General features: G+C 42.0%; 1 protein-coding gene and 1 long non-coding RNA gene across 7 annotated transcripts; one reads left to right on the forward strand and one right to left on the reverse strand.

The window, feature by feature from the left end:
• Window positions 1–1,840: 1,840 nt before the first annotated feature.
• Window positions 1,841–7,417, reverse strand: LOC122464942. The gene is made up of 3 exons (XR_006289393.1): window positions 6,663–7,417; window positions 3,335–3,518; window positions 1,841–2,785 (listed from the first exon to the last, which is right to left on the reverse strand). It is a non-coding gene; the product is annotated as an uncharacterized LOC122464942 (long non-coding RNA).
• A 346-nt stretch (window positions 7,418–7,763) lies between these two features.
• LOC119565748 (transmembrane protein 18) lies at window positions 7,764–18,735 on the forward strand. 6 transcript variants are annotated; one of them, XM_037894165.2, is made up of 6 exons: window positions 7,764–7,919; window positions 8,719–8,839; window positions 9,554–9,608; window positions 11,265–11,358; window positions 11,449–11,534; window positions 12,134–18,735. In XM_037894165.2, the coding sequence occupies exons 1-6, from the start codon at window positions 7,872–7,874 to the stop codon at window positions 12,135–12,137; spliced, it is 408 nt and encodes a 135-aa protein (XP_037750093.1). In that variant the 5' UTR covers window positions 7,764–7,871; the 3' UTR covers window positions 12,138–18,735. The 6 variants fall into 6 exon arrangements, 5 of the variants coding, with proteins under 5 accessions (XP_037750093.1, XP_037750091.1, XP_037750092.1 ...); XM_037894163.2 differs by having other exon boundaries at window positions 13,899–18,735; XR_006289394.1 differs by lacking the exon at window positions 12,134–18,735 and adding an exon at window positions 11,719–12,111 and having other exon boundaries at window positions 7,765–7,919; window positions 11,449–11,624.
• Window positions 18,736–26,326: the final 7,591 nt, after the last annotated feature.

A 26,326-nucleotide genomic window follows, 5' to 3' on the forward strand; every position in this document is an offset into this window, starting at 1 on the left:
GGGAAGGACCAGTAAGAATAGTAAATAAAGCAAGTCCCACAGTGTATCAGTTAGATATTTGACAAGGGGAAAAGAAAGCTTCTAAATGGTTCCATTCATCACAATTAAAAAACGTGGAAGGGAGACCAAAAATAGTTACAATAATATCTCTCTTGTTATAGAGACAGGCAAAAGATAAGTTAGGAAAAATGCAGAGCGAAGGAGTATGGAACAAGATGTGGGATGAGGAAGATTGGTATCCACCTTCCATTCCCTCTACCTGGATAGAATGAGATTTAGAGGAGTTCCTGGAAAGTTTACCTGGTCTGTGACCAGCGGTTCTGCCTCAGTTGCCTGAAATGCCTTACAATTCAAACTGGGAATTTGCAGAAAAACCTCGGAAAGGGGTTTAAAATTAGAAAAATTATAAACTGCTTAACTGAACATAAAATAGGTGGTGATAATATCAGGATTCTTTGTCATGCTTAGGATAATAATTAGTTTTAGAAATAAATCTTCAATTAAATAAAAATTAAGAATAGTTTAAATTAGAAAATACAATGATGGCAGCTATAGGGGTTATGTAATGGGAAATCCCATGGGAATGTATGGGAGCCCATAGAAATGAATAGGGATGATGCAATCAAGGCAAGGTATTGTATCCCATAGAAATACACTGTAGCACATAGAAACAAATGGGACTTCCAGACAGGAAGTAGCTAGGGGTCATCTAAAGGTCAGCTGAAAAACCCCAGAGGAATACATTCAGCCCATAGAAGTCTGTGCATGTGACTAATTAGCATACGCTAATTACTAATAACATATCCTAATATCTGGAAGCTGATTGGCTGAACTTGAGTATCACGTCAGTACATGTGGCATAAATTAGCATATGCAAATTGCTGGAAGCTCACTGGCTAAATTAGTATAATAAATTAATAGCTAATGAGCTGAAATTATATAGAAAGGTGTCAAGGTTCCTTCCCCACTCTGAACTCTAGGGTACAGATGTGGGGACCTGCATGAAAAGCTCCTAAGCTTACTTTTACCAGCTTAGGTTAAAACTTCCCCAAGGTACAAACTATTTTACCCTTTGCCCTTGGACTTCCACTGCCACCACCAAACTTTATCTGGGTTCCTGAAAAAACGTAGTTTGGAAACGTCTTTCCCCCAAAAAATCCTCCCAACCCTTGCACCCCACTTCCTGGGGAAGGTCTGGTAAAAATCCTCACCAATTTGCATAGGTGAACACAGACCCAAACCCTTGGATCTTAAAACAATGAAAAAGCATTCAGTTTCCTTACAAGAAGACTTTTAATAGAAGTAAAAAAGAATCACCTCTGTAAAAGCAGGATGGTGAATACCTTACAGGGTAATTAGATTCAAAACACAGAGAATCCATCTAGGCAAAACCTTAAGTTACAAAAAAGACACACAGACAGAAATATTCATTCTATTCAGCACAGCTATTTTCTCAGCCATTTAAAGAAATCATAATCTAGCACATACCTAGCTAGATTACTTACTAAGTTCTAAGACTCCATTCCTGTTCTGTCCCTGGCAAAAGCATCACACAGACAGACACAGACCCTTTGTTTTTCTCCCTCCTCCCAGCTTTTGAAAGTATCTTGTCTCCTCATTGGTCATTTCGGTCAGGTGCCAGCGAGGTTACCTTTAGCTTCTTAACCCTTTACAGGTGAGAGAATCTTTCCTCTCGCCAGGAGGGATTTTAAAGGGGTTTACCCTTCCCTTTATATTTATGACAAAAGGTGACAACCAGCAGGCTAAAATCTTGTAGGGGACAGGGACCTGAAGGAAAACAGAACGCTGCAGGACACATGGAAGGAAGAAGACACTCACAGAGTTGCGGCAACCATGCCAGCAGAACCATGGGTAAGAAAGCTAACTATTGCCTTGCAGAAGCAGAGTAGCTAGCTACCTACGATCATGAGCATCGACAGCACTCACTCACAGCGTTGACAATGCTCACTAGCCGCCATCACTCTCAAGGCAGATATTACGGCAGCAACATTACAAGCCACAACCAACGGCTTTTATAAGTAGTTAATGGCCCTTCTACCCTAGTTTCTATAGCAGCTTCACAGCACATGCTCACGAGCATTGTTCTCAAGCAGCTCTTACAGAAGCAGCAGCAGTCCACATAAGGTTCTGAGATTGCCCTGACAACGGCCATTTCTGCCACTCCACCAACAGGAGGCCACCACAGCAGCTACCAATCGGGCTTCCATATCTGCCATCTGAGGAGAAACTTCACCTCAGCAGGAGCAAGCGGCCACCCAACGCAGCCACTATCATCTGTGATTCACCCCCTATGAACGGCGATCTCTAGCTACTGACATAGCTGAAGGACCCTTGTAAGACAACTCAGAGGGACTTTTAAGAAGGCTTCTGTAAGTCTTTTATCTTAGCATCCCAGAGTGTATGGGTGCCGAGTGTAAATGAAGTTGGATGTTTGTGGTCTGAGTGAGATCTTCCCCCTACCCATCTAATAATTGCCTGATCAGCACTTGTTGGATGCTTAGTATTAAGTATTTAGTATTAAATGTTTAACTGATATATTTTCACGTTTAGTTGTTCTATTGTTATAAGGCATAGAGCAGTGGTGGGCAACCTGCGGCCCGCAGGGTGCACGGTGCCCATCAGGGTAATCTGACTGCGGGCCACGAGACATTTTGCTGACATTCCTGGCCAATGGGAGCTGTGGAAAGCGTCAGGCTACAGGGAAAGGAAGCGGACGTGCTCTGTCTTTACTAATATGTTCCAGTGTCCAACAGTTTGAAAACATCTAAGGTCAGAAATAAAATAGATCAGATAAATACCTTTAATCAAAAAAATTACAACCAAAAAGAGAAAGCTAGAAGACGAAGATCGAGAATTTCAAAATGATTGGACTGAGTCTTACGCTTGTATAGCGAGTTCAGCTGGACTCCCACTGTGCCTCATTTGCAACAAGAAATTATCCAACAATAAGAAATCAAACCTAGAAAGACATTTTGAAAAGAAAGATTGGACGTTTGCTATCCAGCTGGAGATGTGAGGAAAAAAGCAGTAGAGGAGCTCCGATGCAAAGCAGAGTAAACAAGATGTACGTTTGCTAAATGGATGAAGGCGGCAAGCAGAACCACTACTGCTAATTTCGTGGCATCTCAAGAAATCGTCAGAAGAGGGAAGACATTCAGAGATGGAGAATATGTGAAAGAATGTTTCATTAAAACACCTGAGCACCTCTTTGGTGATTTTAAAAACAAAGATGAAATAGTTAAGAAAATCAGAGAAATGCCATTATCTGCGAAGACTGTAAAGGACAGAACTATTAAGATGGCAACAGACGTACCCAGCCAACAGGTTAGTGACATTTGATCAGCACCAGGTTTTTCTATTCCCTGCGATGAGACATGCGATGTGGATGACATCACTCAGGTTGCCTTACTCGGCAGATACGTTAAAGATCAAGGTCCTCAAGAAGACTCAAAGGACAAACTCGGAGCAAAGATATTGCATCTGCTGTCACTGAACATCTGAAACAAAAATATATTGACATAAACAGAATAATTTCTATTGCTACAGATGGAGCACGGTGCATGAAGATTTCATTTCTTTACTTAAAAAAAGTATGGAGCACGATGTAATTTCATTTCACTGCATAACCCACCAAGAGGCGCTGTGTGCACAAACTTTTCCAGAGGAAATCTTAAAAGTAATGGAAATGGTCATGCAGATCATTAACAAAATAATCATCGGCAGTTTTGTGAGTTTCTTTGAGAAGTTAACAGCCAATATTCTGATCTTCTCATGTATATCAAGGTAAGATGGCTTTCCAGAGGCACAGTCCTGGTGAGGTTTGTGTCATGTCTTGAGGAAATTAGGGTGTTCCTCCGAGAAAAGGGCCTTAAATATACAGCGCTAAAAGATCCTCAGTGGCTGCAGAAATTCAGTTTCATGGTGGATTTACCTTCTCTTTTAAACGTGTTGAATCGGAAGCTACATAGGGAAAAGGAAATACTGCAATTTCGCTTCTGAAAGAAGTTCTTTCATTTGAATGAAAGCTGTCTTTGTTCGCAAGGAACATTGAGACTGGCATGTTAGTGCATTTCCCAACACTGAAGCAATACAAACAAATGACTGTGACTTTGACATTAGGTTCCTTGCAGAAACAGTCATCAAAATGCAAGCTGCATTTTCTGACCGATTTCATGAGTTCAGAAGGGAAAAGGCCACTTTGTCATTTCTGTTGAAACCGCTTGAAGCTGACACTTCTGCATTAAATTTGTAGGAACAGATCAACTCAAGTAGCAGACATGCAAGACAAGGATTTATGGAATTCAAAATTGAAAGATCTTATCACTGAACTTGAAAATCTGGAAAGGCAGAAATCCACCCTGGGGCTACAACACAAGTGGTCTGAAATGGACGACCTTAAACGGCAAGACCAGATAGAATCATAGAATATCAGAGTTGGAAGGGACCACAGGAGGTCATCTAGTCCAACCCCATGCTCAAAGCAGGACCGATCCCAATTAAATCATCCCAGCCAGGGCTTTGTCAAGCCTGACCTTAAAAACTTCTAAGGAAGGAGATTCCACCACCTCCCTAGGTAACGCATTCCAGTGTTTCACCACCCTCCTAGTGAAAAAGTTTTTCCTAATATCCAACCTAAATGTTCAATGACTTCCACTGCACTTCAATGTTTGGAATTGTCTACCAGATCGTACAGTCATCTGAAGAAATACATATTTGGGCTTCTCTCAATCTTCGGTTCAATGTACTTCTGTGAACAAGTGTTTTCCAACATGAATTTCATCAAAAATAAACTGAGGAGCCAACTGCAAGATATTAGTTTTGAGTTCTGCTTGAAAATGAAAATTACAGAATATTCACCGAAAATTGAGCAACTCTCTAAAGATGTCCAACAGCAGAAGTCACATTAAAAGTATTGGTGAGTAGTAATAACTTTAATATGTTCAATTATTATTAGTTGATAAATTCTAACTCTACAAGTAGCCTTGCATCTCATGTGGCTCTTGAAATATTTTGGTCAAAGACAAAAACAAAAAATGGCTCTTCTTTTTTGAAAGGTTGCTGACTCTTGACCCAGACAAGACAGAGGAATTATACAAGAGCTGTAAGTTTGATTTTCTATCAATTTTAAAGAATAACTTTGTGTGCATATGTCAATAAAGCTGGATGCCTGCTTTTAAGTGTGACTTACTCAACCCCATTCTGTGAGAGGCCGACCACTGCTCACAGAATGGTAACTGTTAATTCAGTTTTCTTTAATGCTATATTGTAGTGCTGTTTTATGCATATGCATGAGGGACTTGTATGGTACTTTGTAATAAGTCCAATTTTTTTTTATTAGAAGCCTTATGCATATGTATAAAAAGTTCAGTGTGTGCAAATATCACAACATTGTATTTGTCTTAGTCTGTAGTCTCTTGTACCAGTTAAAAGTATGATCTCAAAGAGTAATCCAATTGTGCCTTATTACCTCTTATACATTGTATTTTTTCCCTTTTCCTTTCTGCTTTAATTGAACATACTATAACCACCTAATTTTCTCTCAATAAATAAGACTTTGTTTTTGAAGATTTACTGCTTGCTTGTCTATTCTTGATTGGAGGGCTGTATCCGTGTTCTTTCAAGGGTCAGCAAGGTTAACTTGCTTCCCTGGCAATTCCTTTAGGGCGGGCTGGTTACCGGTTTAGGTAAATTGGAAATTAAGGTTGTAAATTAGAAATATTATTTTAGGTAGTGTACTTGGCTTAATATAATTGAATTAAAATCTTCTGGTAACAACTGTTCCATGAATTTTGCCTTTGACCACTATGTAACATCTGCTTAGATGGACCCTTGGTCTGATACAGTATGGCAATGCCTGTTTTCCTACAAAGTTTACACACGAACTCTGCACTGGCTACCACTAAGCCCTGGCCCGGCCTCTCTTCTCCACCTCTGCTCTCCCCCGCGGGAGCAGAAGCTTGGTGGTGCTGCGCACCCCAGGCTGTGTCCTGCTGCTCCACAGCAGCCAGCAGCCAAACTCCCACCTCTTCCCTCAACGTGCAGCATACTCGTCCCTCCTCCTCTCACTCTCTCTCCCTGCCCCCGTTCAGCTGTGTACTGGGGAGAGAGAGGAGGAAGTGGAGAAGAGGCGGGGGCAGGGCCTTGGGAACAGGGGTGGAATCCCTTCTCCAGCCCCCTGCTGTGAACGGCTCAGAACAGGGGGCTGGGAGAACCCCCACAACTCCAGCCCACCTCCCCAGCCCTGACCCCTGCACCCCCCTCCCACACACCCAACCCTCTGCCCTGACTCCTGCACCCTCCAACCCCAGCCCTGACCCCTGCACCCCTCACACACCCTGCCCTGACTCCTGCACCCCCCTCACACACTCCAGCCCTCTGCCCTGACTCCTGCACCCCCCACGACCCCAGCCCTGACTCCTGCACCTCCACACATACCCAACCCCCCACACCCCATCTCCTGACTCCTGCACCCCCCACACATACCCCCCAAGCCCCATGCCCTGATTCCTGCACCCCCCCCACATCCCCACCCCCACCCTGAGCACCAAATGGGGAGCTCCTGCGCCCTCCTGCCCACATATTCACCTGCACCCCTTGCACTAAATGGAAGCTGCCCCAGGTAAGCGCTTCCTATTCCTTACATGGGCGTGTACTTGGCGCAGTTCACACCCGCCCCAGACACCTGTCCCTTTTGCGCATGAGGGAGACGCTGGTGCATGTATATCTGGCGTGCGTCAGATTGCAGCCCCTATTCTGGCTCCTTTTAGATATACTATTTTCCACTGCTCAATCCATTCACACATCGGGGCAGAGTTCCTCTGGGCAGCATCTGCTGGCTCCCTTGACACCTTAAAAGAGCGGTGGGTTTTCTGCTTGGTGTCCCCAACAGGTTCCCCTTGTTTAGCCCAGTGACCTCACTCCCATTCCTGTTATATCTTTAGCTGTCCCCCACAAACATTTGGAATCCCGGACCTATAGATCCTCCCCTTAAGCTGTGGGGAGATCCTTTAGCTTCTGCCCGCCCACTTCCTGGATCCCAACAGGACCACACTTCTAGGACTACAGAGTTGACATGGGGAGTGGGAGGCAGCTGCTATCAACTCCTGGCCAGGTTTACTTCGACTCAGGTCTGGGTGCACTACAGCATGGATGCCTAAAGCCCTAGATTCCACCACAGAACAGAAAATTTGTAACCTAGGATTAAAATGCAATGTAGACGCTCAAGTCCAGAGTTCCCTCACATGGGTCTGCTGACTGGGCTCCAAATAACCCTAGTGTTTTATACTGCAATGTAGACATAGCCAGAGGTACTGAATAACTGTAATGCTGACAGAAAGATATTTCTTCTGCTTCACCCTCTTCCCAGGCCCCGTTTATCATAGTCACCTATTTCCCACAACAGACACCCCTTCCCACCCATAGGCGTGCTACCCCGGGCTGTGGAAGGGAACTGAGCACCCCAGCAGGATAGGAGCGAAACGTAAGGGCGCACACCTCCCCACCCTGCTCCAGCGCCAGGCAGGCAGCAAGGATCGCGGGAACGCCCCCCAGAGCGGCCCTGCCCTGCACCCCCTGGCAGCCCTGCGAGAATGGGGCACCAGGGTAGCTTGGCTGCGCTGTGTAAGTGCAGGAGAAGGGTGACCCCCCTCCCCCCAACAGACACCTGCCGAGCCGGGAACGAGGCTGCGCAGAAAACACCAACACCCGCTATCCCCCTATCGCGCGCGCTCGCTGTCTTGCCCTATATGTGCTGTGAAAGGCCGCGAGCCCTAACGTCGCTTCCCCGTCCTATCTCGCGGGATTTCCCCCTTAACTTCTCGCGAGAATGAAGGGAGGCGGCCTCGGCAGAGATGGAGCCGCCGCAGCGCGTGCCTACCGGCCTCCCCGCGATACTGGCGGTAACTTCCCCCGCCCACCCTGGCGAGGGGAGAGAGCGCGCGCGCGGGGGTGGGGGATCTTCATCAAGCACGGGAGGGAGGGGCCGTGGGGCGGGGCGATGGATGGGTGAGGCCGGGGGAGGCGGGAGATCTGCGGGGAGCCGGTGGGTGAGGGGCGGTGAGGGGGGTATTAACGGGGCCCCGTTGGGGGGAACTGTTGGGCTCTGGTACCTCAGTCTGTGGAATAGGGGGAATTCGGCTGCCTTTGGGGCAGTAATCCGGTACCTCTGGTACGTGACGTACCGGGCGTTATTGGGCTCTCTCCCGTATTCTGGCGGCAGAAAGGGCTCTCTGGGCATGAGAGAGTGAAGCTGTCCAACCCCTCCTCACACAGGCCCAGTTATGGGTGTCCCTGGCCTCCGAATGTATCCGAGGCCCTACTTTGCAAACACTGGTGATGTGAGGCATCCCACTGCGTGGAAGTGAAGTGACTCACACGTGTAAATGTCCGTAATGTCACAGACCAGTATGTTTTACTTCATTGTGTTTGTTTCCTTCTTTAAAGGAAGCTTTAAGTTGGGGCTGTCTGCTTTCGTGTTAAATCGTTTTCTTAATCTGCGTTCCAAGGCTGAGCTTTTCTGATGTCAGTAATTTAGAAAAGTAAAATTCCAGGTTTGCCAGGGACACACGTAAACCGTCTAAGATTGCTATACTGTTAATACGTAAGCCTAGAGTAACAAAGTTAGCGTGGGTACAGGTAAGATGAAAGTTTGTTCTATTTCGTAAAAGTTTCTTAGTTGATTTTATGTTTTGTCTGCAGCAGACAGACTGGTCTGAACCATGGCTGTTGGGACTTGCAGTTTTCCACATCCTCTGCTTTCTGATCACTTGCTTTTCATTCCAGCGCTACCACCTGCAGATAGGGCATTTTCTCTGCATGGGTGAGTAGAGAATTAATAACTTACCTGAGTTTGTGTTTCAGTTTGAAATAGGCATCCATATCTTTAAAGTTATATATATTATTATACACCTCCTCTATTGCACACTAGTGATTATAATTTTGTTTATGTTCATTTGTTATTATATACGATCACACACCACTTAGTAATGTAATATACCACTCAACAGTGTGTGTGTGTATGTATGTATGTATATATAAACTTCCCCCTTTTTACTATAATAAGCCTGATTTATTTGTGCCCTGTTTCCCAAACAGCTTGAACTAGCAACTCAAAAAAATAGTTTAAATCTTTTGGTCTTGTTGAAGACTTGGCTTTGCTTATTTTAGGGTGGTTTTGTGGTTGAGAATTATTTAGCAGTTAAGTGGTTTGTATGTACTTCGTGTCTATATTGGCCGCATTGAAGATGACAAAGTTGAATAGCAAGGAGGTAGTCTTGGGAAGAATGGGGACTCTGTGGTTTTTTAAACTGTTTACTGTATGGTAGCCTTGTCAGAACACAGAAGTTTAAATGAGCATGTTCTCTAATTGATCAGCAACGCAACAACGTTAACCAGTACGACTTTAAGTGAGGGGTTACTATATATATATATATATATATATATATAAAAAATGTGTATAGACTCGGAACTGATCACCAGCTGTGCATTTGTCAAGAAATGTTCAACCTAATATTAGTTTCCTTCTGTGATCCAGTTGCCTTGGTGTATTGTGCTGAATATATCAATGAACTGGCTGCTATGAATTGGAGGTAATTACATTAACTTTTATTTTCATATTTAAATTTTGCTTTTATTGGGAATGCTGATTTTTCTGTACAGTCCTCAAAGGCAATTTCTAAATGAAGTGTCACATCCCTCAACAGTGGAAAGTAGGATAATGAATGGTTTCATTAGTTAACAAAAAAAAAAAATGAACATTAAAATTATAATGCAATATGTGCTAAGTATTATATTTTGTTTAGTACTGTATACCTAACTCTTATCCTTAAGGGAGAAAATGGATCGTTTTTATGCTTGTTTGACCATCTTTAAAAATAACATTACAGATTCAGATTATTTGGTTTTTGTTTTAGTTCAAACTAACCCCAGAAAACGTGTGAAAACTCTTTTAAGTAACAAGTGAAAACAAGGTTAGGTTTTTTTTTTTTGAGAGGAGGTGGAAGGTATTTTTGCTTTTGGTCATGAAATTCATCCATATTTTTATTTGTGCAAGAACACTGAAATTTTTGCATGATTGGTCTCTACTCAAGAGACATAATTCTGGAACAGCAAGTTGTGATAAAACTTGTCTGTTTATATGTCTGAATCAAGCCTGGGCGAAGTGGGAGGTATGACTTACTGAGGTCAAACTTGGGTGCCTAAAACTAAGCACGTAGGGCCAGATTTTTAAGGGTATTTAGGCACAAAGTTGCACATGGGTAGCTGGTGGAATTTTCAAAAGTGCACAAATACCTAATTGCCGCTGAAATCAATGGAGTTAGACACCTAATTGCTTTTTAGAATCCCATTAGATGCTTATCTGCCTCTCTAGGTGCCTATATGCCTTTAAAAATCTGGCTCTTAATCTGTATTTAGACACCTAAAAAAAATTGGCCTGATTTTTTTCAGAGATACTGAGCATCTATATCTTCCCATGACTTATGAGAGCTATAGGTGTGCATCACCCTGAAAATTAGGTGTTTTTATTTAGACATCTAACTATTGATATGTGTGCCAAACTTAAGACATGAATGCTTGAAAATTCTGGCCCTAATGCTTAAATACTTCATGTATTCAAATATCAGGAATAATTGAAATTGGTGTCTACAAAAGAAGGGCTATTTCATAAATGTAAGTGTGTGTTTTCTTTCTGATGCATAAGCATAGCTTCCTAATGTGAATGTGCACAGACAATTTTCAAAGAGGAAGTTGTATCTATTAATCACTTTGGGTATGTCTACACTGCAGTTGCGTACCCACAGCTGGCCCATGCAAGCTGACTTGGGCTTGCGAGGCTTAGGCTAGGGAGTTAATGTGATAGCCCAAGTCAGCTGTCACAGGCCAGCTGCAGGATTTTAATTGCAGAGACATACCCTCAGTTGCGATGTAGATGTTGGGGCTCAGTTTGCAGCCTATCCTTTAGGATCCAAGGTGGGAGGGTCCTTGAGCCCAGGCTGCAGCCGAGCCCAAACATCTACACGGAAGATAAACATCCCGAGTCAGCTGGCACAGGCTAGCTGCAGGTTTTTAATTGCAGTGTACATATACCCTCAATTCTACCACATTAACAGAAATATTGTGCAGAAGTGAAAGGGTAGAATTGGTTACAGTATGCATACAGGCAGAGCATACATGTACAGGAATTATTTTTTATTGAAATGTAATGTATGAAGTATGCTGAGTAACACGTGTTTTATTTATTTCAGGTTATTTTCTAAATACCAATATTTCGATTCAAGAGGGATGTTTATTTCCCTAGTATTTTCAGCTCCCTTGCTGTTGAATGCTATAATAATAGTGGTATGTGTTTAATTTAAGTTTATATTTTTAATAAAGCAGATTATAAATTTAATGTGTCCACATTATATGTAAATATATTTACTTTTTCAGATTACCTGGGTTTATAAAACATTGAATGTAATGACTGAATTGAAGAACCTACAGCAAAAAAGAAGAGCAGAAAAAGAAAAGAAAAAGTGAATATTAATTGATTTATTTTTAATAACACTTTATGTAACCATTCCTTCCATTTTATTAATATACATATATATATATGGTACTCTCTTTCCCTCCCACCCACCCCCGTCTTATACTCTGGGCTTGTCAGCTACAAATGGTCATTGTTTACATGTGATATGAATATGGCCATGCAAACAGAAAAAAGCTGATCTTAAAAAACCTTCATGCTCTTTACGATACAGTAATTTGTTTTGTGCTGAGCCAATGTTTTAGCTTCTGCTAGATTAGACTTTCATATCTTCTGCTCAATAATCACTAGTCTATAAATTATATACTTATTTTACAGGCTGCTCATTAAGGGTCTGATTTGATATCCATGTAAAGTTAATTGGAGCTTTGGTACGGATTTCAGTGGGTGCAGGATTATACCCCATCTGTGCTTACAGTGCTTTATTATGAAATTAAAGTGTCAATACATTGAAAAACAACTGTAAAAAAAGTGTTGTGGATCTGGTGCATCCCACCAGGTGTATGTTAATAAGCAACTTTTACAGAATCAGTTTACAAATAAAAAGGATTGGTTTTTTTTCCTAACTCTCACTCCTGTAAATTTAAGCTGAGACATGGTGGTCAAGATGGGTTCTGAAAAAGATTTGGCGGTCATGGTGGATAATCAGCCGAACATGAGTGCCCACTGCAACACTGGCCAAAAGGACTATTGTGATCCTGGAGAATCTCAAGTAAAAGTAGGGAGGCTGTTTTACTTCTGTATCTGGCACTGGTGCGACCACTGCTGGCATACTGTGTCCAGTTCTGGTGTCTACAGTTCAAGAAGACAATTGATATATTGGAAGGGGCTCACAGGAGAGCCACAAGAATGATTTAAAGGATTAGAAAACATGCTTTGTAATGACTGAGCTCTTTAGATGGGATCCCAAAAGGGACTTAGACATTTGCCACACAGCATCACAGTGCCTAACTGTAGGCAACAGGAGCAGCGGGACCCACAAAGCTGAGATAGCATTTAAGCTTCATATATGATGTATGGGAAGAGCTAGGCACCCAAGAATGTGATCTTCAAAGATAGCACACTAGGCAGGGAGTCGCCTAAGCTAGCAATGGCAAATGCTGACAAGAGTGGTGTGTCCTAAGACCCAGCTGTCTGTCAGAGATAGTGCCTGTCTTTGCTTAGCAAGCCGTGACAAGGAACCCATCTGGAATCAGGTGGCTTAGGAGCCTACAGCATTTTTTTGCAGAAATGAGTTGGAGGCCTCTAGTGTTCCATACAAATGGGGCGCTGCCTACTTGATAACTTTTAGCACAGTGGAAAGAGCACTCACCTGGGATGGGAGAGAGCCAGGTTCAATTCCCCTCTCTGCCAGAGGAGGAAAAGATTGGATTAGGTGGTCTCCCACACCTCAAGAAGGTGCTGTAATCAATGAGCTATGGGATATTGTGATGTGGGTCTCTCTCAATCTCCTAAAATGTTCCACTGTGGATACATGATGTTTGAATGGAGGAGGGTGACTGGGTGCAAGATTTTCCACTTCCCAGGTTGGTGCTCTAATCACAGTACTACAGTCATATTCTCTGTCACCCAATGACTGTTCCACTGTGGCTAAAAACCTAGTTATTGGGCCAGAGCCGAATGCAGTATAACTGAAAAGATGATCTGGTACAGACTTCCAAAGAACATATTAACATTAAAGACTGAATATTAATCTGCATAAGCCAAATAATACTAAGATCCCAAGTTTACACACACACGTAAGCTTAACTTTAATCACTTTAGTAGTCCCCTTAATGCCAGTGAGATTACTCATAGGAGTAAAGCTAAGCATGTGCATAAGCTTTTGAGGGACATGGGCCCAAGTTTGTATCACAAGTGTATTTAGATTGTGGTAAACATGTTCAGTGATTTGGCTGCAGATAATTTCCTTGATCCTCTATACAATAAGACTGACTATTGAGAGATCAAGTACAGCTGTGTAAAAACTCTTGCCCCTCCAGTGGAAAAAGTAGGATTTTGTGAAAAGAGGTACTGGTTGTTTGCCATACTAGGACTTCATAAGTAAGAAGTCCGCCATTTGCAACAAAATGTGTTCAGTGTTGTAAATGGTTATAATTCACCCTTAATCTAATTAATAAATTTGCACAATCTGTCCTTTTAATGTGAGATTAGGAAAATGAAAAATAGTTTTTTCTAAAACTGTATGAAATTTTCATGGGATCAGCCGTTACAAACAAAACTGCTATTTCTGAACTTAGACATAGAAGAGAATTCATAGAGCAGTTCTCTTAAGTTATAAATAAATATAACAGGGCAAAAATAAGGATCTCTTTCTGTTTCCAAGCATCCTGTACTCTATTTGTCTTTTTAGGCGCTGATCTTGCAAGCTGATCAGTGGGGACAGTTCTCTGCACCTTTGTGGAGCCGAACCAAAATCAGGGAAGCTTGTGCAGGCCCAAGAGTCCACCCACACAGATCACCTTATAAGGGCTGGGCCCTTCAGCATCAGGGACATGTCTCACTTTGTCTTGTACAGCAAGACAACAGTGTTGGAGCATAATAAACAGCATACTGCAATCCTGAACAGAGTAACACACATGCCAATATAAAAACTTTGATAAGTAAAAATGACAGTTTTAGCATTGAGGAAGTTGAATATCACCATAATGATACAATAGTTTGCATACTTTTAAGTGGATAGAAGCTGGATATTTTCTTTGTTAAAAATCAATTAATATGAAAGCACAGTGGCTTTTTTTCCTAAAGTGTGGATATGTGCACATTGGAAGAGAATAAGTGCCAAATCAATAAAGTAGGTATTTTTTAAAAATTGGAATCTTCTTAGCTTTTTTTCAGTTCCAGGAAACTCTCAAAATACACTTTAGAATTCTAAGTATAATTGAAGCAGCACATGGTTTTAAGCCTTCTCTATTAAAAGGTCTCTTAAAGGTAAATAGCAATATGTTTAAGAAAAATAATTTAGTCGTATAAATTAATGACTACAAACTGAGACAAATGTGATTTTTTTTCCAAATGTTATAAAATGTAAATAACACAAATATTCCAGCATTTTTTCCCCCCATGGGATTATCAAGCCTTACCTACGTTGATTACTTTTCCTTTAGATAACCTTTTCATGTAATGTTATGAAGGAAATTTTAAGTTTTAGAGTGAGGGAAATACATAAAAGAATAATAAAAAATGGTTTTCAAATTATTTTTTTTAAAAAAGTGTTTTTTAACCATAAGGGCATCCCCCAGAGAATTAAACGGAAAGTGGTGATTGTGTTGGTTGTAATAGGAATGGATTTATGAAGTGATGGAACAATAAATGTAACCTAAAAGCCTACTTGCTGACAAACCTAAAATAATTACATCGTTAATTCAGATAGTTTTTGCTGGTTTCAGCTTTCTATATGTGTACGTAACTTGGGACTAAATTTTTATTTGTGGTGGAAAGCCTGAATCAACATGCTTTGCCTGGAAGATTTCAATGGAGGTTTTGTGAGAATGCTCCACGTTCAATGACAAGGAGTCTAAGATACAGCCAAGGGATAGCTGCTCTACTAACTACTGCAGACTTTGGGCTAAAAAGAGGAATTTGGTCATTGGATTCATGTAGCTTGCAGGGGCAAGCTTCACCTCCAGCGTGCCCTGATCTCTTCTCAGTGCTACAGGGAGAGTCACTGTGGAATAATGCTAAAAGGTGCATGAGGAGTATGACGTCCACCTGCCATCCTTCCAGTAGCCCAGCTTTCGCTGTATTTGAATCATGGCAATTCTGGGGCATTATGTGCCTTTTCAAAGGGGGGCAGCTAGGACTGTGCCCTAAATTTGCTAAAGAACCCTAAATGCAATAGAATTTGAAGTTAACATCATTCCAAATGCAAAACTGGTTAATGAACTGAGCTTGAGGTGAATTTGCCCACAGACACTTGATTCAGCTCTGTCTGGGAACTTGACAAGAGGAGGAGGAGAAGAAAACACAACCCTCCAAAAACAAGTAGGAGTCGGTTTTTAACAATTTTTTCATTCTATATAAGAGGGCACACTCTCTGGCTTGGAACATGTTTACTGAAAGTAATGTGTTTCTTCAAGTTCAATAAGACAAAGTCAGATTATTTTGCCCCTTTTTTATTTTAAAGCTAAACTAAATCCATTAGGAATGAGGACACCTACTAGTACTGGCATAGACCCCAATACAGCAAAACACTTAGGGCTAGATTTTGAAAGGTATTCAGATGCCTGAAGATGCAGATTGGTGCCTAATGGGATTTTCAAAAGTTTTTAAGCAAGTTAGGCACCTAACTCCCATTGATTTCAATGGTATTGACCATTAACTTTAAAACATGAATTGTTGATGGGACTACTCACATGCATAAAGTTATGCATAGACTTAAGTGCTTTGCTGGATCAGGGCCTCAAGTAGCATACTCACTTTGATAAATTTATCATGTATGCATTTCAGAAAATGTTCAACATAGCTTCTGTCAGGGTACTATATTAACTTTAAAACTAAGCTTTTTTTTTTTTTTTTTTTTTGTAAAGGATTGTCTCATATAGGAGGAAGGGTTTGGTTTGCTTTTTTTACGTAGGTTTTAGTATAAAAATGTTGGGAAAAAGTTTGAAGTCAGAAATAACTTGAATTTTGGTGATCAAAATTACACTGAAGTTTTGGGCTCAAGATTAGTTTGACCTTTTCTTGATCTGTAACAACTGGGTTTAAAAAAAAAAAAAAAAAAAAAGCAAGAAAGAGGTTATGTGTTAGGGGTTCAGGTGATAAAGAACCAATTTTCTAATTAGTGAATATTTTATTCCTCTGTCATCATTGTTTTGAAAAGTTTCTTACATACACATATATTAGTCTTATGCTTTTTAACATGACTGGGGAAAAATACTTGCATACACTGTAACTTTACAGCGTGAATAAAACCAGTTTGTGCAAGTTGTTAGACTTTGGTTATCTCAGCACAGAAAACTCAAATACTATGTCTGTGCATATTTGTATCCAATGTAAATAGTTTTAAATGCAAAACACCCCTTAAATCTTGTATATGTTCAAAAAATATGGGTCAGTTTTGAGTATGGTAATATTGGTTTGCATCCAATACAGGTGTAATATGAGTAGGGAATACTACAGTTAATTAAACTAACCAGTGAATGGCAATGGTTCATACTCAAAAACTGACTTATTTCTCTTGCAGTATTTTTGCAACATATAGGAATGAGCAAGAATGCTTAGACTGAAAACACTTCAGAGCAGATACTTTTTGTTATATATATTTTTACTACTGTAAAGCGTCCCATGCACTCATGATTTAAATAAAACCCTCTACAGGAAAATCACTTTAAAAGGATAATTTATGCATCACAGTGCACTGTAAGGTTCAAATCCAGCAGACATGTATATACTTAATGTTGATTCCAGTGGAATTACTCATGTAGTAAAGTTAAGCATGTTGGTAAGGGCTTGCAGGATAAAGGCCTATTACTGTAAATAGATTTTAATTAAATAGTAGTGGAATTGGTTAAAACAAAGCAAATTTCTTAAAATGGACAAACTCCAAGTGCCAGTTATGACGTACACACAAATTTAGCCCAGAATCAAATGAACAGCATAACCTACCCTTTCATAAGTTCAGTTAGAGCAGGGATTCTCAAACTTTAGCAACATACGGGCCCCCATTTTGATTTTAATTTTTTTGCAGATCCCCAAGCTCCCCCCTCAGCCTCAGGCCCTGCCCCACCTCTTTCTGCCCCTGCCCCTCCTTTTCCCTGCTTCTTTATGCCCCCATCCCTGCTCCTCCTCCTGCACACTGCTGAACAGCTGTTCCCCGATGATAGGAGGCTGAGGGAGGGAGGAAGGGAGGGGGAAGAGTTGATCACCTGGGCCCCCTGGGGAGTACCGTCATGGACTCCCAGGGGTCTGTCTATACTGTATGGTGGTGCATACTACAGGGGTATGAATTGCAGAGTGCATCAAAGTGTGCTGTTTGAAAGAGGACTACTTTAATGCAAACTAGCTACCTTTTAAGTTCTCTCCAGCAGTGTCCACATGGGGCAGTTAGAGTGCAATGCTTTGGTGCTCTTCATATTTCATGCCCCCATAGTCCCCACTGCGGCACAGCATAGACAAAACTTAAGCCTTACTCATTCTTTCTCAATATCATCTCCAAGGCTTGGTCTGACCCAGCAACTTATGTCGGTATAAGTACAACACTCAGGAATGTAGAAAATCCACACCCCTGAGTGATGCAGTCATACCAACTCCTGGTGTAGACAGTGCTATGTTGATGGGAGGGCTTCTCTCATCAGCATAGCTAGTGCCTCTCAGGGAGGTGGAGTACATAAGCCGACAGGAGAAGTCCTCTTGTGGCATAGGAACAGTCTTTGCTGAAGTGCTAGAGCAGCACAGCTGCAGCCTTTTAAGTGTAGACAAGCCCTAATATATGTCCTTTCCTGTCCATCCACACAGCTAAAACTTTCATCAAGGCTGTCATCATCTTGTGTCTCGATTACTACAACATCCTTCTCTCTGGCCTTAACAAATGGACTCTTTTGCCACTCGTATCCATTCATAATGCTACTGTAAAGATAATTTTTCTGAAGTGTTGCTTTAAACTTGTTACCCTTTCTTTCCATCCTCCACTGGCTTCCCTTTCACTATTGTACCAAACATAAACTGCTTGTCTTCACTTTCAAGGCCCTTCACGCTCTAGCCCCACCCTATCTTTCATCTCTCATTCAGCATCACAATGTTGACTCCCTCCTCCAATCAGCCCATGATGTCAAACTCCAACACCTACTTGTTACATTTCCAAAAAAGTTCCTTTGTGCTTTTTTCTACCCTGCCCCTCACACTTGGGAGGAGCTCCCCATAAACATCCACTAAACTAACTCATTCTCCTGCTTCAAACCTGCCTCCCTCAAACATTTCCTTTGCCATGATACCTTCAAAAAGCTAGGCTGACAAAAGCTAGGCTGCCTATCATGCTGATCAATGATCTCATTGTTTCCTTGTACTCCCCCATTGGTCTGTTTATCCATCTGTTGACTCTTGTCTTGTACTTAGATTGTAAGCTCTTTGGGGCAGGGACTATCTTTTGGTTCTGTATTTGTATAGCATTTAGCGCAAAAGGCCTTGGTCCATGACTAGGGTTTTTAGACACTAATAATGCAAATAATAAATATATATGTTTTTGAACAAGACATGAAACTTGTCTTTACATTATTTGTTTCTCTCGACTTTCAATCTTCAATAATTATTTGTCACCAGTCAAGAGTTTTCCCTAAAATTGTGTGTGGTAGGAACTTCACACCCCAGAGTGATCCATTTTAGAACCTTTATTATAGGGTCATATATCCGAAATCTTGTTCTAAACTGTGATTTGGGGATTACTGAGAGTAGTCAGGTTCCTAACACTGAAGCTGGCTCTGAGAGAAGGTGATTTGTGAGATTTGTACCTGAGAAAAAGACAATAAAAAACAGGCAGCTGAACAACCAAGTAAGTAAATAATAAAACTAATGCCGAAACTTTCAGTCCTGTACAGCAAGTATTTTGCTATAGAATACTGGGGATCATAACCCTTTTGATTTCTTAAACACATTCTACCCATTTCTATGTTGTAAAATAGGATCAGTGAAAGATTTAATGGCTCTGTTGGTTGGAAGGTGCTGAAGGTTAGTCGTTAGTAAGGCCATTAGTAAATAATCTTGCAGTTCTTCATTTTCTCTTTTAAAATGAAAGATTCTTTTTCTTATTTTGTTTAATCTCTTGCTTGGCATCAAAAAAGAAAATAATCTAATTACTGTACAATAATTACTACAGAAATTGAGTACTGAAAACATCTCAAAGCTCCCACTATTCATAAAAACTCATCTGAGCTAAAACATCCAGCCACCTAAAACAAAGAATGCTCAATCCAAAGCATGACTAAACAAAACAAATTCAGTCACGGAGAACATATTCCAAAAGTTGGGTCCTGTAACTGAGAATGCCCTACTGCTGACCTGGGAACTAACAGCCAAAGGCCCAGCAGACCTGGATTTGTGCTGGAAATGGCCTAACTTGATTATCATACACATTGTAAGGAGAGTGATCACTTTAGATAAGCTATTACCAGCAGGAGAGTGGGGTGGGGGGAGGTATTTTTTCATACTTTGTGTGTATAAAAGATCTTCTACACTTTCCACAGTATGCATCCGATGAAGTGAGCTGTAGCTCACGAAAGCTTATGCTCAAATAAATTGGTTAGTCTCTAAGGTGCCACAAGTACTCCTTTTCTTTTTGCGAATACAGACTAACACGGCTGTTACTCTGAAACCTGTCATAGGGAAGAAGGTTATCTTAACTGCCCACCACTAACATAATGGGTGTTTTAGAAATTCTTATAGATAGGTGAATTACACAGAGCGTCATGCACTCAAAGCTACTCACCCCACATTGCAGTGAAGAGACATATCAAGAGCTGCTCTAATAGAATGCATTAATCGGCCCACAGGTAACAGTGACATAAATAAATGCAGTGAAATGCATTTCAGAGGAAAGGATGCAATCTACTAGAAAAAGGCATTAAGAACCACCACAACTTTATGCATAATTCTGAAGTAGCATATAATGTGACACAGACAATTGTGACATTCAGGCTATCTTGTCTACATATGTGTATGTCAGAAAAGAGGACATAGGTGTCAGGACACAAGTATTGCATTCCGCCTCAGACTCACCAAAAAGCCATGGCATTCACTATTTGCAAAATAGCCATGAACAGAGCTGCAGAGAAATCATGTCAGAGAAGAGGCTAAGGTGATCTATGCATTTGAGCCTATAGAAAAAAACAGAAAATAAAGAGTTCAAGCCAAATCCCACTGAAATGGGAGACTTTCAGCTGAATGTTGGACTGGATCTTAACTGCTTAAATGAAATTAAAAATCTTTAAAAAGTGAATAGTATAATTAATTATTTGAAAGATAATTTAGTGTCGCTACAAAGACATTTTAATTTGACTAATGGTGACTGACCAATAAGAAAAATGTGTGAAAAATTAAAATTGCAAAACATCATAAATGTTTTTATTGAATTTTTACAATTTAATTTTCCTCTGAGAAATGCCAATGCCTCTACTCAATTTTTGACTCTATAATACATGTCTCCTAGTTCACTGATTAGTACACAGCAGGATTGGCAGAATCATCTGCTTCTCTCTAGATTATAAAAATGTGTTTAAAATATTTTAGCTGGATGGATCTTTTAAATTGGAAGCCTGAAAGATAGCTTGTCATCTCAATTAAAAGACATCACCATTTAAAATATTCCAATAAGGTCTTAAAATAAAATACTGTGCTGAATAAAAATACCAGAACAAACATTATATTAGTTGCATTTCTTTTATATTCGATCCTTATTTTTTCATCTTTTAATCTTTATTTGTCAACTTCTGGGTTAAAAAACTAGCGATCAGAATTTTACACTGAAGTAAGCAACACTGAACCCCTTAATGCTCGCTGAATGTATCCCTTTTAAGCAGATTTATGTTAATTATATCCCAATTAAGCAACAGTCATTACCATACACTATGATTAGGCTAAACTGGTCTCTTGAGAGATGTCGTTATAGAGTGGCCATCTCATTTAAATTTAACCCAATTAAATGTACTCTGGATCTGTGTTAACTCATTAAAAGTAAGATAAACTAGGAGACATGCATGATTGTGACAATTAAATATGTAATTGGCAATATTATATCTTGCTATGAAACAATCAGTTTGAACTAATAACCTGTAGAGGGCTCCATTGGTATGTTGTATTGGAACTACTTAATATATTTTGGCATCTACTGTAATTTAATCTAGATTTGATATTAACTCATTTTACATGGTTTTAGCAAAGTGCAGAACATTGAAAACTTACTGAAATGGGGAAAAAAGTGTTGAAAAGACAGATTTAAAGTAGTTGAATAAAGTACAATACCCACAAAAACTATCTGCACTTATAGTATGGCTGCATTAATAGAACTAGGACAGTATTGCTAACGCAAAAGTTCAAAAATCATGAGTCATAAGATTTGCAAAAGGGTGACATCATGTTTTTTGTCCATCTTCAGAATTTTAAATTTCCCCACCCCTAATTTATGTGGGAGAATTACAGTGTTTCAAATGTATCACAAATAATGTAGTTTTGACCCCTCTAGCTGTAGCTCTCCCTAGGGTACTCAACTGAGATTGGTGCAGCCTCCTTGTGCTAAGCCCTGTAAAAGCATATGGTAATTGTGTGCTCTGATTAGTTTACAATCTTATGCAAAGCATAGAGTTTCTAACACAGGAGCTGCAATTGCATCCCACCAAACTTCTCTCATGTAGGGCCACTAAACATCCATGTGATGGGAACAACTTTTAATCTACTGAGCTGAGCTGAATTCAAACTGGTGAAAAACGGTGGAACTCATTAGACTCAGGCCTGGTCTACACTATGGAGTTAGGTCGAATTTAGCCGCGTTAGGTTGATTTAAAAATGACTGCGTCTACACAACCAACCCCATTCTGTCGACCTAAAGGGCTCTTAAAATCAACTTCTGTATTCCTCCCTGATGAGGGGAGTAGCGCTAAAATTGACCTTGCTGGGTAGAATTTGGGGTAGTGCAGACGCAAATCGACGGTATTGGCCTCCAGGAGCTATTCCAGAGTGCTCCATTATGACCGCTCTGGACAGCACTCTCAACTCTGATGCACTAGCCAGGTACACAGGAAAAGCCCCGGGAACTTTTGAATTTCATTTCCTGTTCGGTCAGCGTGGTGAGCTCAGCAGCTCGCAGCAGCACAGGTGACCATGCAGTCCCAGAATTGCAAACGAGCTCCAGCCTGGCCCGAAAGGGAGACACTGGATCTGATTGCTGTATGGGGAGAAGAATCTGTGCAGGCTGAACTCCAATCCAAAAGAAGAAATGCAAATATATTTGCCAAAATCTCACAAGGCATGTTGGACAGGGCTACACCAGGGACACACACACAGCAGTGCTATGTGAAAGTTAAGGAGCTCAGGCAAGCCTACCAAAAGACAAAGGAGGCAAACGGTCTCTCTGGGTCAGATCCCCATACATACTGCTTCTATGAACAGCTGCATGCCATTCTAGGGGGGGACCCTACCACTATCCCACCATTGTCCGTGGACACCTGCAGGGGGGGAGTCTCACGTCGCACAGAGGAGGATGATGAAGAGGAGAAGAATGCGCAGCAGGCAAGCGGTGAATCCGTTCTCCCCAGCAGCCTGGACCTTTTCATCACCCTGGAGCCAATACCCTCCCAAGGCGGGATCCCCGACCCTGAAGCCGGAGAAGGCGCCTCTGGTGAGTGCACATTTGTAACTACAGTACAGGGTTTAAAAGCAATAGTGTTCATGGTCACCTAGTTGAAATAGGGGAATTTTTGTAAGGGAACAGTAAAAGGACCCCATTCATGCTGGGCTGTCTGCTTTTGGCTAAAAGGGATCATCCCAGAGAATAGCCACGCAGTGGGGGAAGGGGTGAAGGGATCATCTCAGAGAATAGCCACACGATGAGGTGGAGGTAGGTGTGTGCTGCACATCTACCCGAATACTGCAGCCCCTCCTTTTAAATGTGAAACCCGACGCATTGCTTGCTCTGGGAAAGGGGGGTGCTGCAGTTTGAAAATATTCCCACATGTTATGAAGGCATAAGAAGCCCTCTCCCTTTTTATCTCCCCCCAGGTGCAAATGTTTCTACACTCCCCCTATCATTTCCGTCCCTGAGGTTATCGCAGATTAGAAGGCGAAAAAAACATACTCGCGATGACATGTTTTCCAAGCTCATGCAGTCCTCCCGCACTGATAGGGCACAGCTTAATGCATGGAGGCATTCAGTGGCAGAGGCCAGGAAAGAAGTGAGTGTGAAGAGCGGAGGTAGGATGCGATGTTGGGGCTAATGGGGGAGCAAATGGACATGATGAAGCATCTTCTGGAGCTGCAGGAAAGCCAACAAGAGCACAGATTTCCGCTGCATCCACTGCATAACCGCCTACCCTCCTCCCCATATTCCATAGCCTCCTCACCCAGACACCCAAGAACACCGGGGGGGCGGGGAGGAAAGGCTCCAGGCATCCAGCCACTCCACTCCAGAGGATGGCCCAAGCAACTGAAGGCTGTCATTCAAACAGTTTGATTTTTAGTGTGGCTACAATAAACAATGTGGCCTTGTCCTTCCCTCCTCCCCCACCCCACCCGGGCTACCTTGTTGCTATCTCATATTTTTTTTTAATTAATAAAGAAAGAATGCATGGTTTCAAAACAATAGTTACTTTATTTCGAAGGGAGGAGGATGGTTGGCTTACAGGGAATTGAAATCAACAAAGGGGGTGGGTTTGCATCAAGGAGAAACACACACAACTGTCACACCAAAGCCTGGCCAGTCATGAAACTGGTTTTCAAAGTCTCTCTGATGCGCAGCATGCCTTGCTGTGCTCTTCTAATCGCCCTGGTGTCTGGCTCAAAATCGGATGCCAGGCGATTTGCCTCAACCTCCCACCCCGCCATAAACGTCTCCTCCTTACTCTGACAGATATTATGGAGCACACAGCAAGCAGCAATAACAATGGGAATGTTGGTTGCACTGAGGTCTGTCTGACCTAGTCAGCAAACAGCGCCAGCGAGCTTTTAAACGTCCAAAGGCACATTCTACCACCTTCTGCACTTGCTCAGCCTATAGTTAAACTGTTCCTTACTACTGTCCAGGCTGCCTGTATAAGGCTTCATGAGCCATGTGAGCAAGGGGCAGACTGGGTTCCCAAGGATAACTATTGGCATTTCAACATCCCCAACGGTAATTTTCTGGTCTGGGAAGTAAGTCCCTTCTTGCAGCTGCTCAAACAGCCTGGAGTTCCTAAATATGCAAGCGTCATGCACCTTTCCTGGCCATTCCACACTGATGTCGGTGAAACATCCCTTGTGATCCACCAGTGCTTGCAGCACCATTGAGAAGTACCTCTTGCGGTTTATGCACTGGTTGTGATCCACCACAGTTAGGGAACCCCATTGCAGCAAAACCATCCAGTATGAGCTGCACATTTCCCAGAGTCACTACTGTTAGGGGGCTTATTCCTTCACCCACTTACTTCCCTGGTCCTTCTCGCATGAACAGAGAGCAACAATACCCGAAGTCCAAAGGTGCAAACAATTCGATGTTTATTGGGGTGAACTTCCAGCAAGCATGATTCCAGTTTCCTTCCTTAGTATCCTCCTTCCCAGCTCTGACACCACAGAGCCTTACACCTGTGTCCCTGTTCCCATTCCTGCCCTTAGCCAAACATGATTCCAATTTCCCCAGCCCCATTCCCTGTTCCCATTTCCCCTTTTAGCAAAACATGGTTCCAATTTCCTTACCCCCATTCCCTGTTCCCATCTCCCACCCAGGCCCACTCACTTCCTCATTGACTACAGATTATATAGTAAAACTTGAGTTCTGCTTAGCTATACCTTAACCAATCATTTTCCTGAAATTTAACTAACCAATCCTAACATATTGTAACATGATTATGTAACCAGTTATATCCCACCACCTTAATTAGTTTACACCCAGCAAAATTAATTATACAGCAGACAGGAACAATCACAGAACCAGACAGAGATTATACAGACAAACAATAGCAAAGTGGGAACTATAATGACAAAACAATATAGAAGTGAGGATTTCACATCCCAGTATTGATAAGTGAGTTCTTGCCAGACAGGATGCTGTTTCCTTTTACATTTTCTAGGCACTTCCCTTTCTCTGGAGGTGATAGGCATTATCAGGACAGGATTGTATTCCTAACAGCCCAATAGCACCTTATTTCAATGTGACTAGTTTGGAATGTGAGGATGTGACCGTTCGCTTCCTAGCTTATGGCTGCCTCTGCTGCTTAGCCAAAGGCTTTAGCCTAAGCACAGGGCCTCAGACTGTCACAGTAAGAAAAGGCCCTTACACCAGCAGACAGTGATTTTGATTCTTTCTTTTATACCTCTAGAACTAGCCAAGTGATAAGAATACCCCTAAATTCTTAAAGTACAGGCCTTTACAGACAGGCCTGAATATCTATATCCTAACAACTACCCTTGATAACAGAACGTCAATGATTGCATTGGCTACTTGGATCACAGCAGCCCCCACAGTAGACTTGCCCACTCCAAATTGATTCCCGACTGACTGGTAGCAGTCAGGCATTGCAAGCTTCCACAGGGCTATCTCCACTCTCTTCTCAACTGTCAGGGCAGTTCTCATCTTGGTATTCCTGCACTTCAGGGTGGGGGAAAGCAACTCACAGAGTTCCAGGAAAGTGGCCTTACGCATGCAAAAGTTTCGTAGCCACCGGGAATCATCCCATACCTGCAACACTATGCGGTCCCACCAGTCTGTGCCTGTTTGCTGGGCCCAGAACCAGCATTCCACTGTATCAACCAGCCCCACTGCCTCCATGATGTTCCAATTGCCACAGCCCGTGCTTTCAGGAATGTCTGTGTCCATGTCCTCATCAAAATCCTCCTCGTGCTGGCGTCTCATAGCCCGGTTCTGCATATACTCCAGGATAATGCGCGAGGTGTTTACAATGCTCACAACAGCAGCGGTGACAGTGAGCTGAGCGGGCTCCATGCTTGCCATGGCATGGCATCTGCAAGAGAGCAGAGTTGCAGCGGAAGCAGTGACAACAGTTAGCAGTTGTACAGCACCCAGGAGGACCAGAACTGATCCCCCGAGCTCGTCGCTAGGGAGCAGGAGAGCAGAGTTGCAGTGGAAGCAGTGTATGACGACGATTA

This window comes from Chelonia mydas, chromosome 3 (genome assembly GCF_015237465.2).
Source record: "Chelonia mydas isolate rCheMyd1 chromosome 3, rCheMyd1.pri.v2, whole genome shotgun sequence".
Taxonomy (NCBI): domain Eukaryota; kingdom Metazoa; phylum Chordata; order Testudines; family Cheloniidae; genus Chelonia; species Chelonia mydas.

Coding starts and splice junctions, on each gene's coding strand:
- LOC119565748 (XM_037894163.2), top strand. CDS start 7,872: ATGGAGCCGCCGCAGCGCGTGCCTACCGGCCTCCCCGCGATACTGGCG. Junction 7,920..8,718: donor GCCTCCCCGCGATACTGGCG/GTAACTTCCCCC, acceptor TTTTGTCTGCAG/CAGACAGACTGGTCTGAACC. Junction 9,609..11,264: donor CTGGCTGCTATGAATTGGAG/GTAATTACATTA, acceptor TATTTATTTCAG/GTTATTTTCTAAATACCAAT.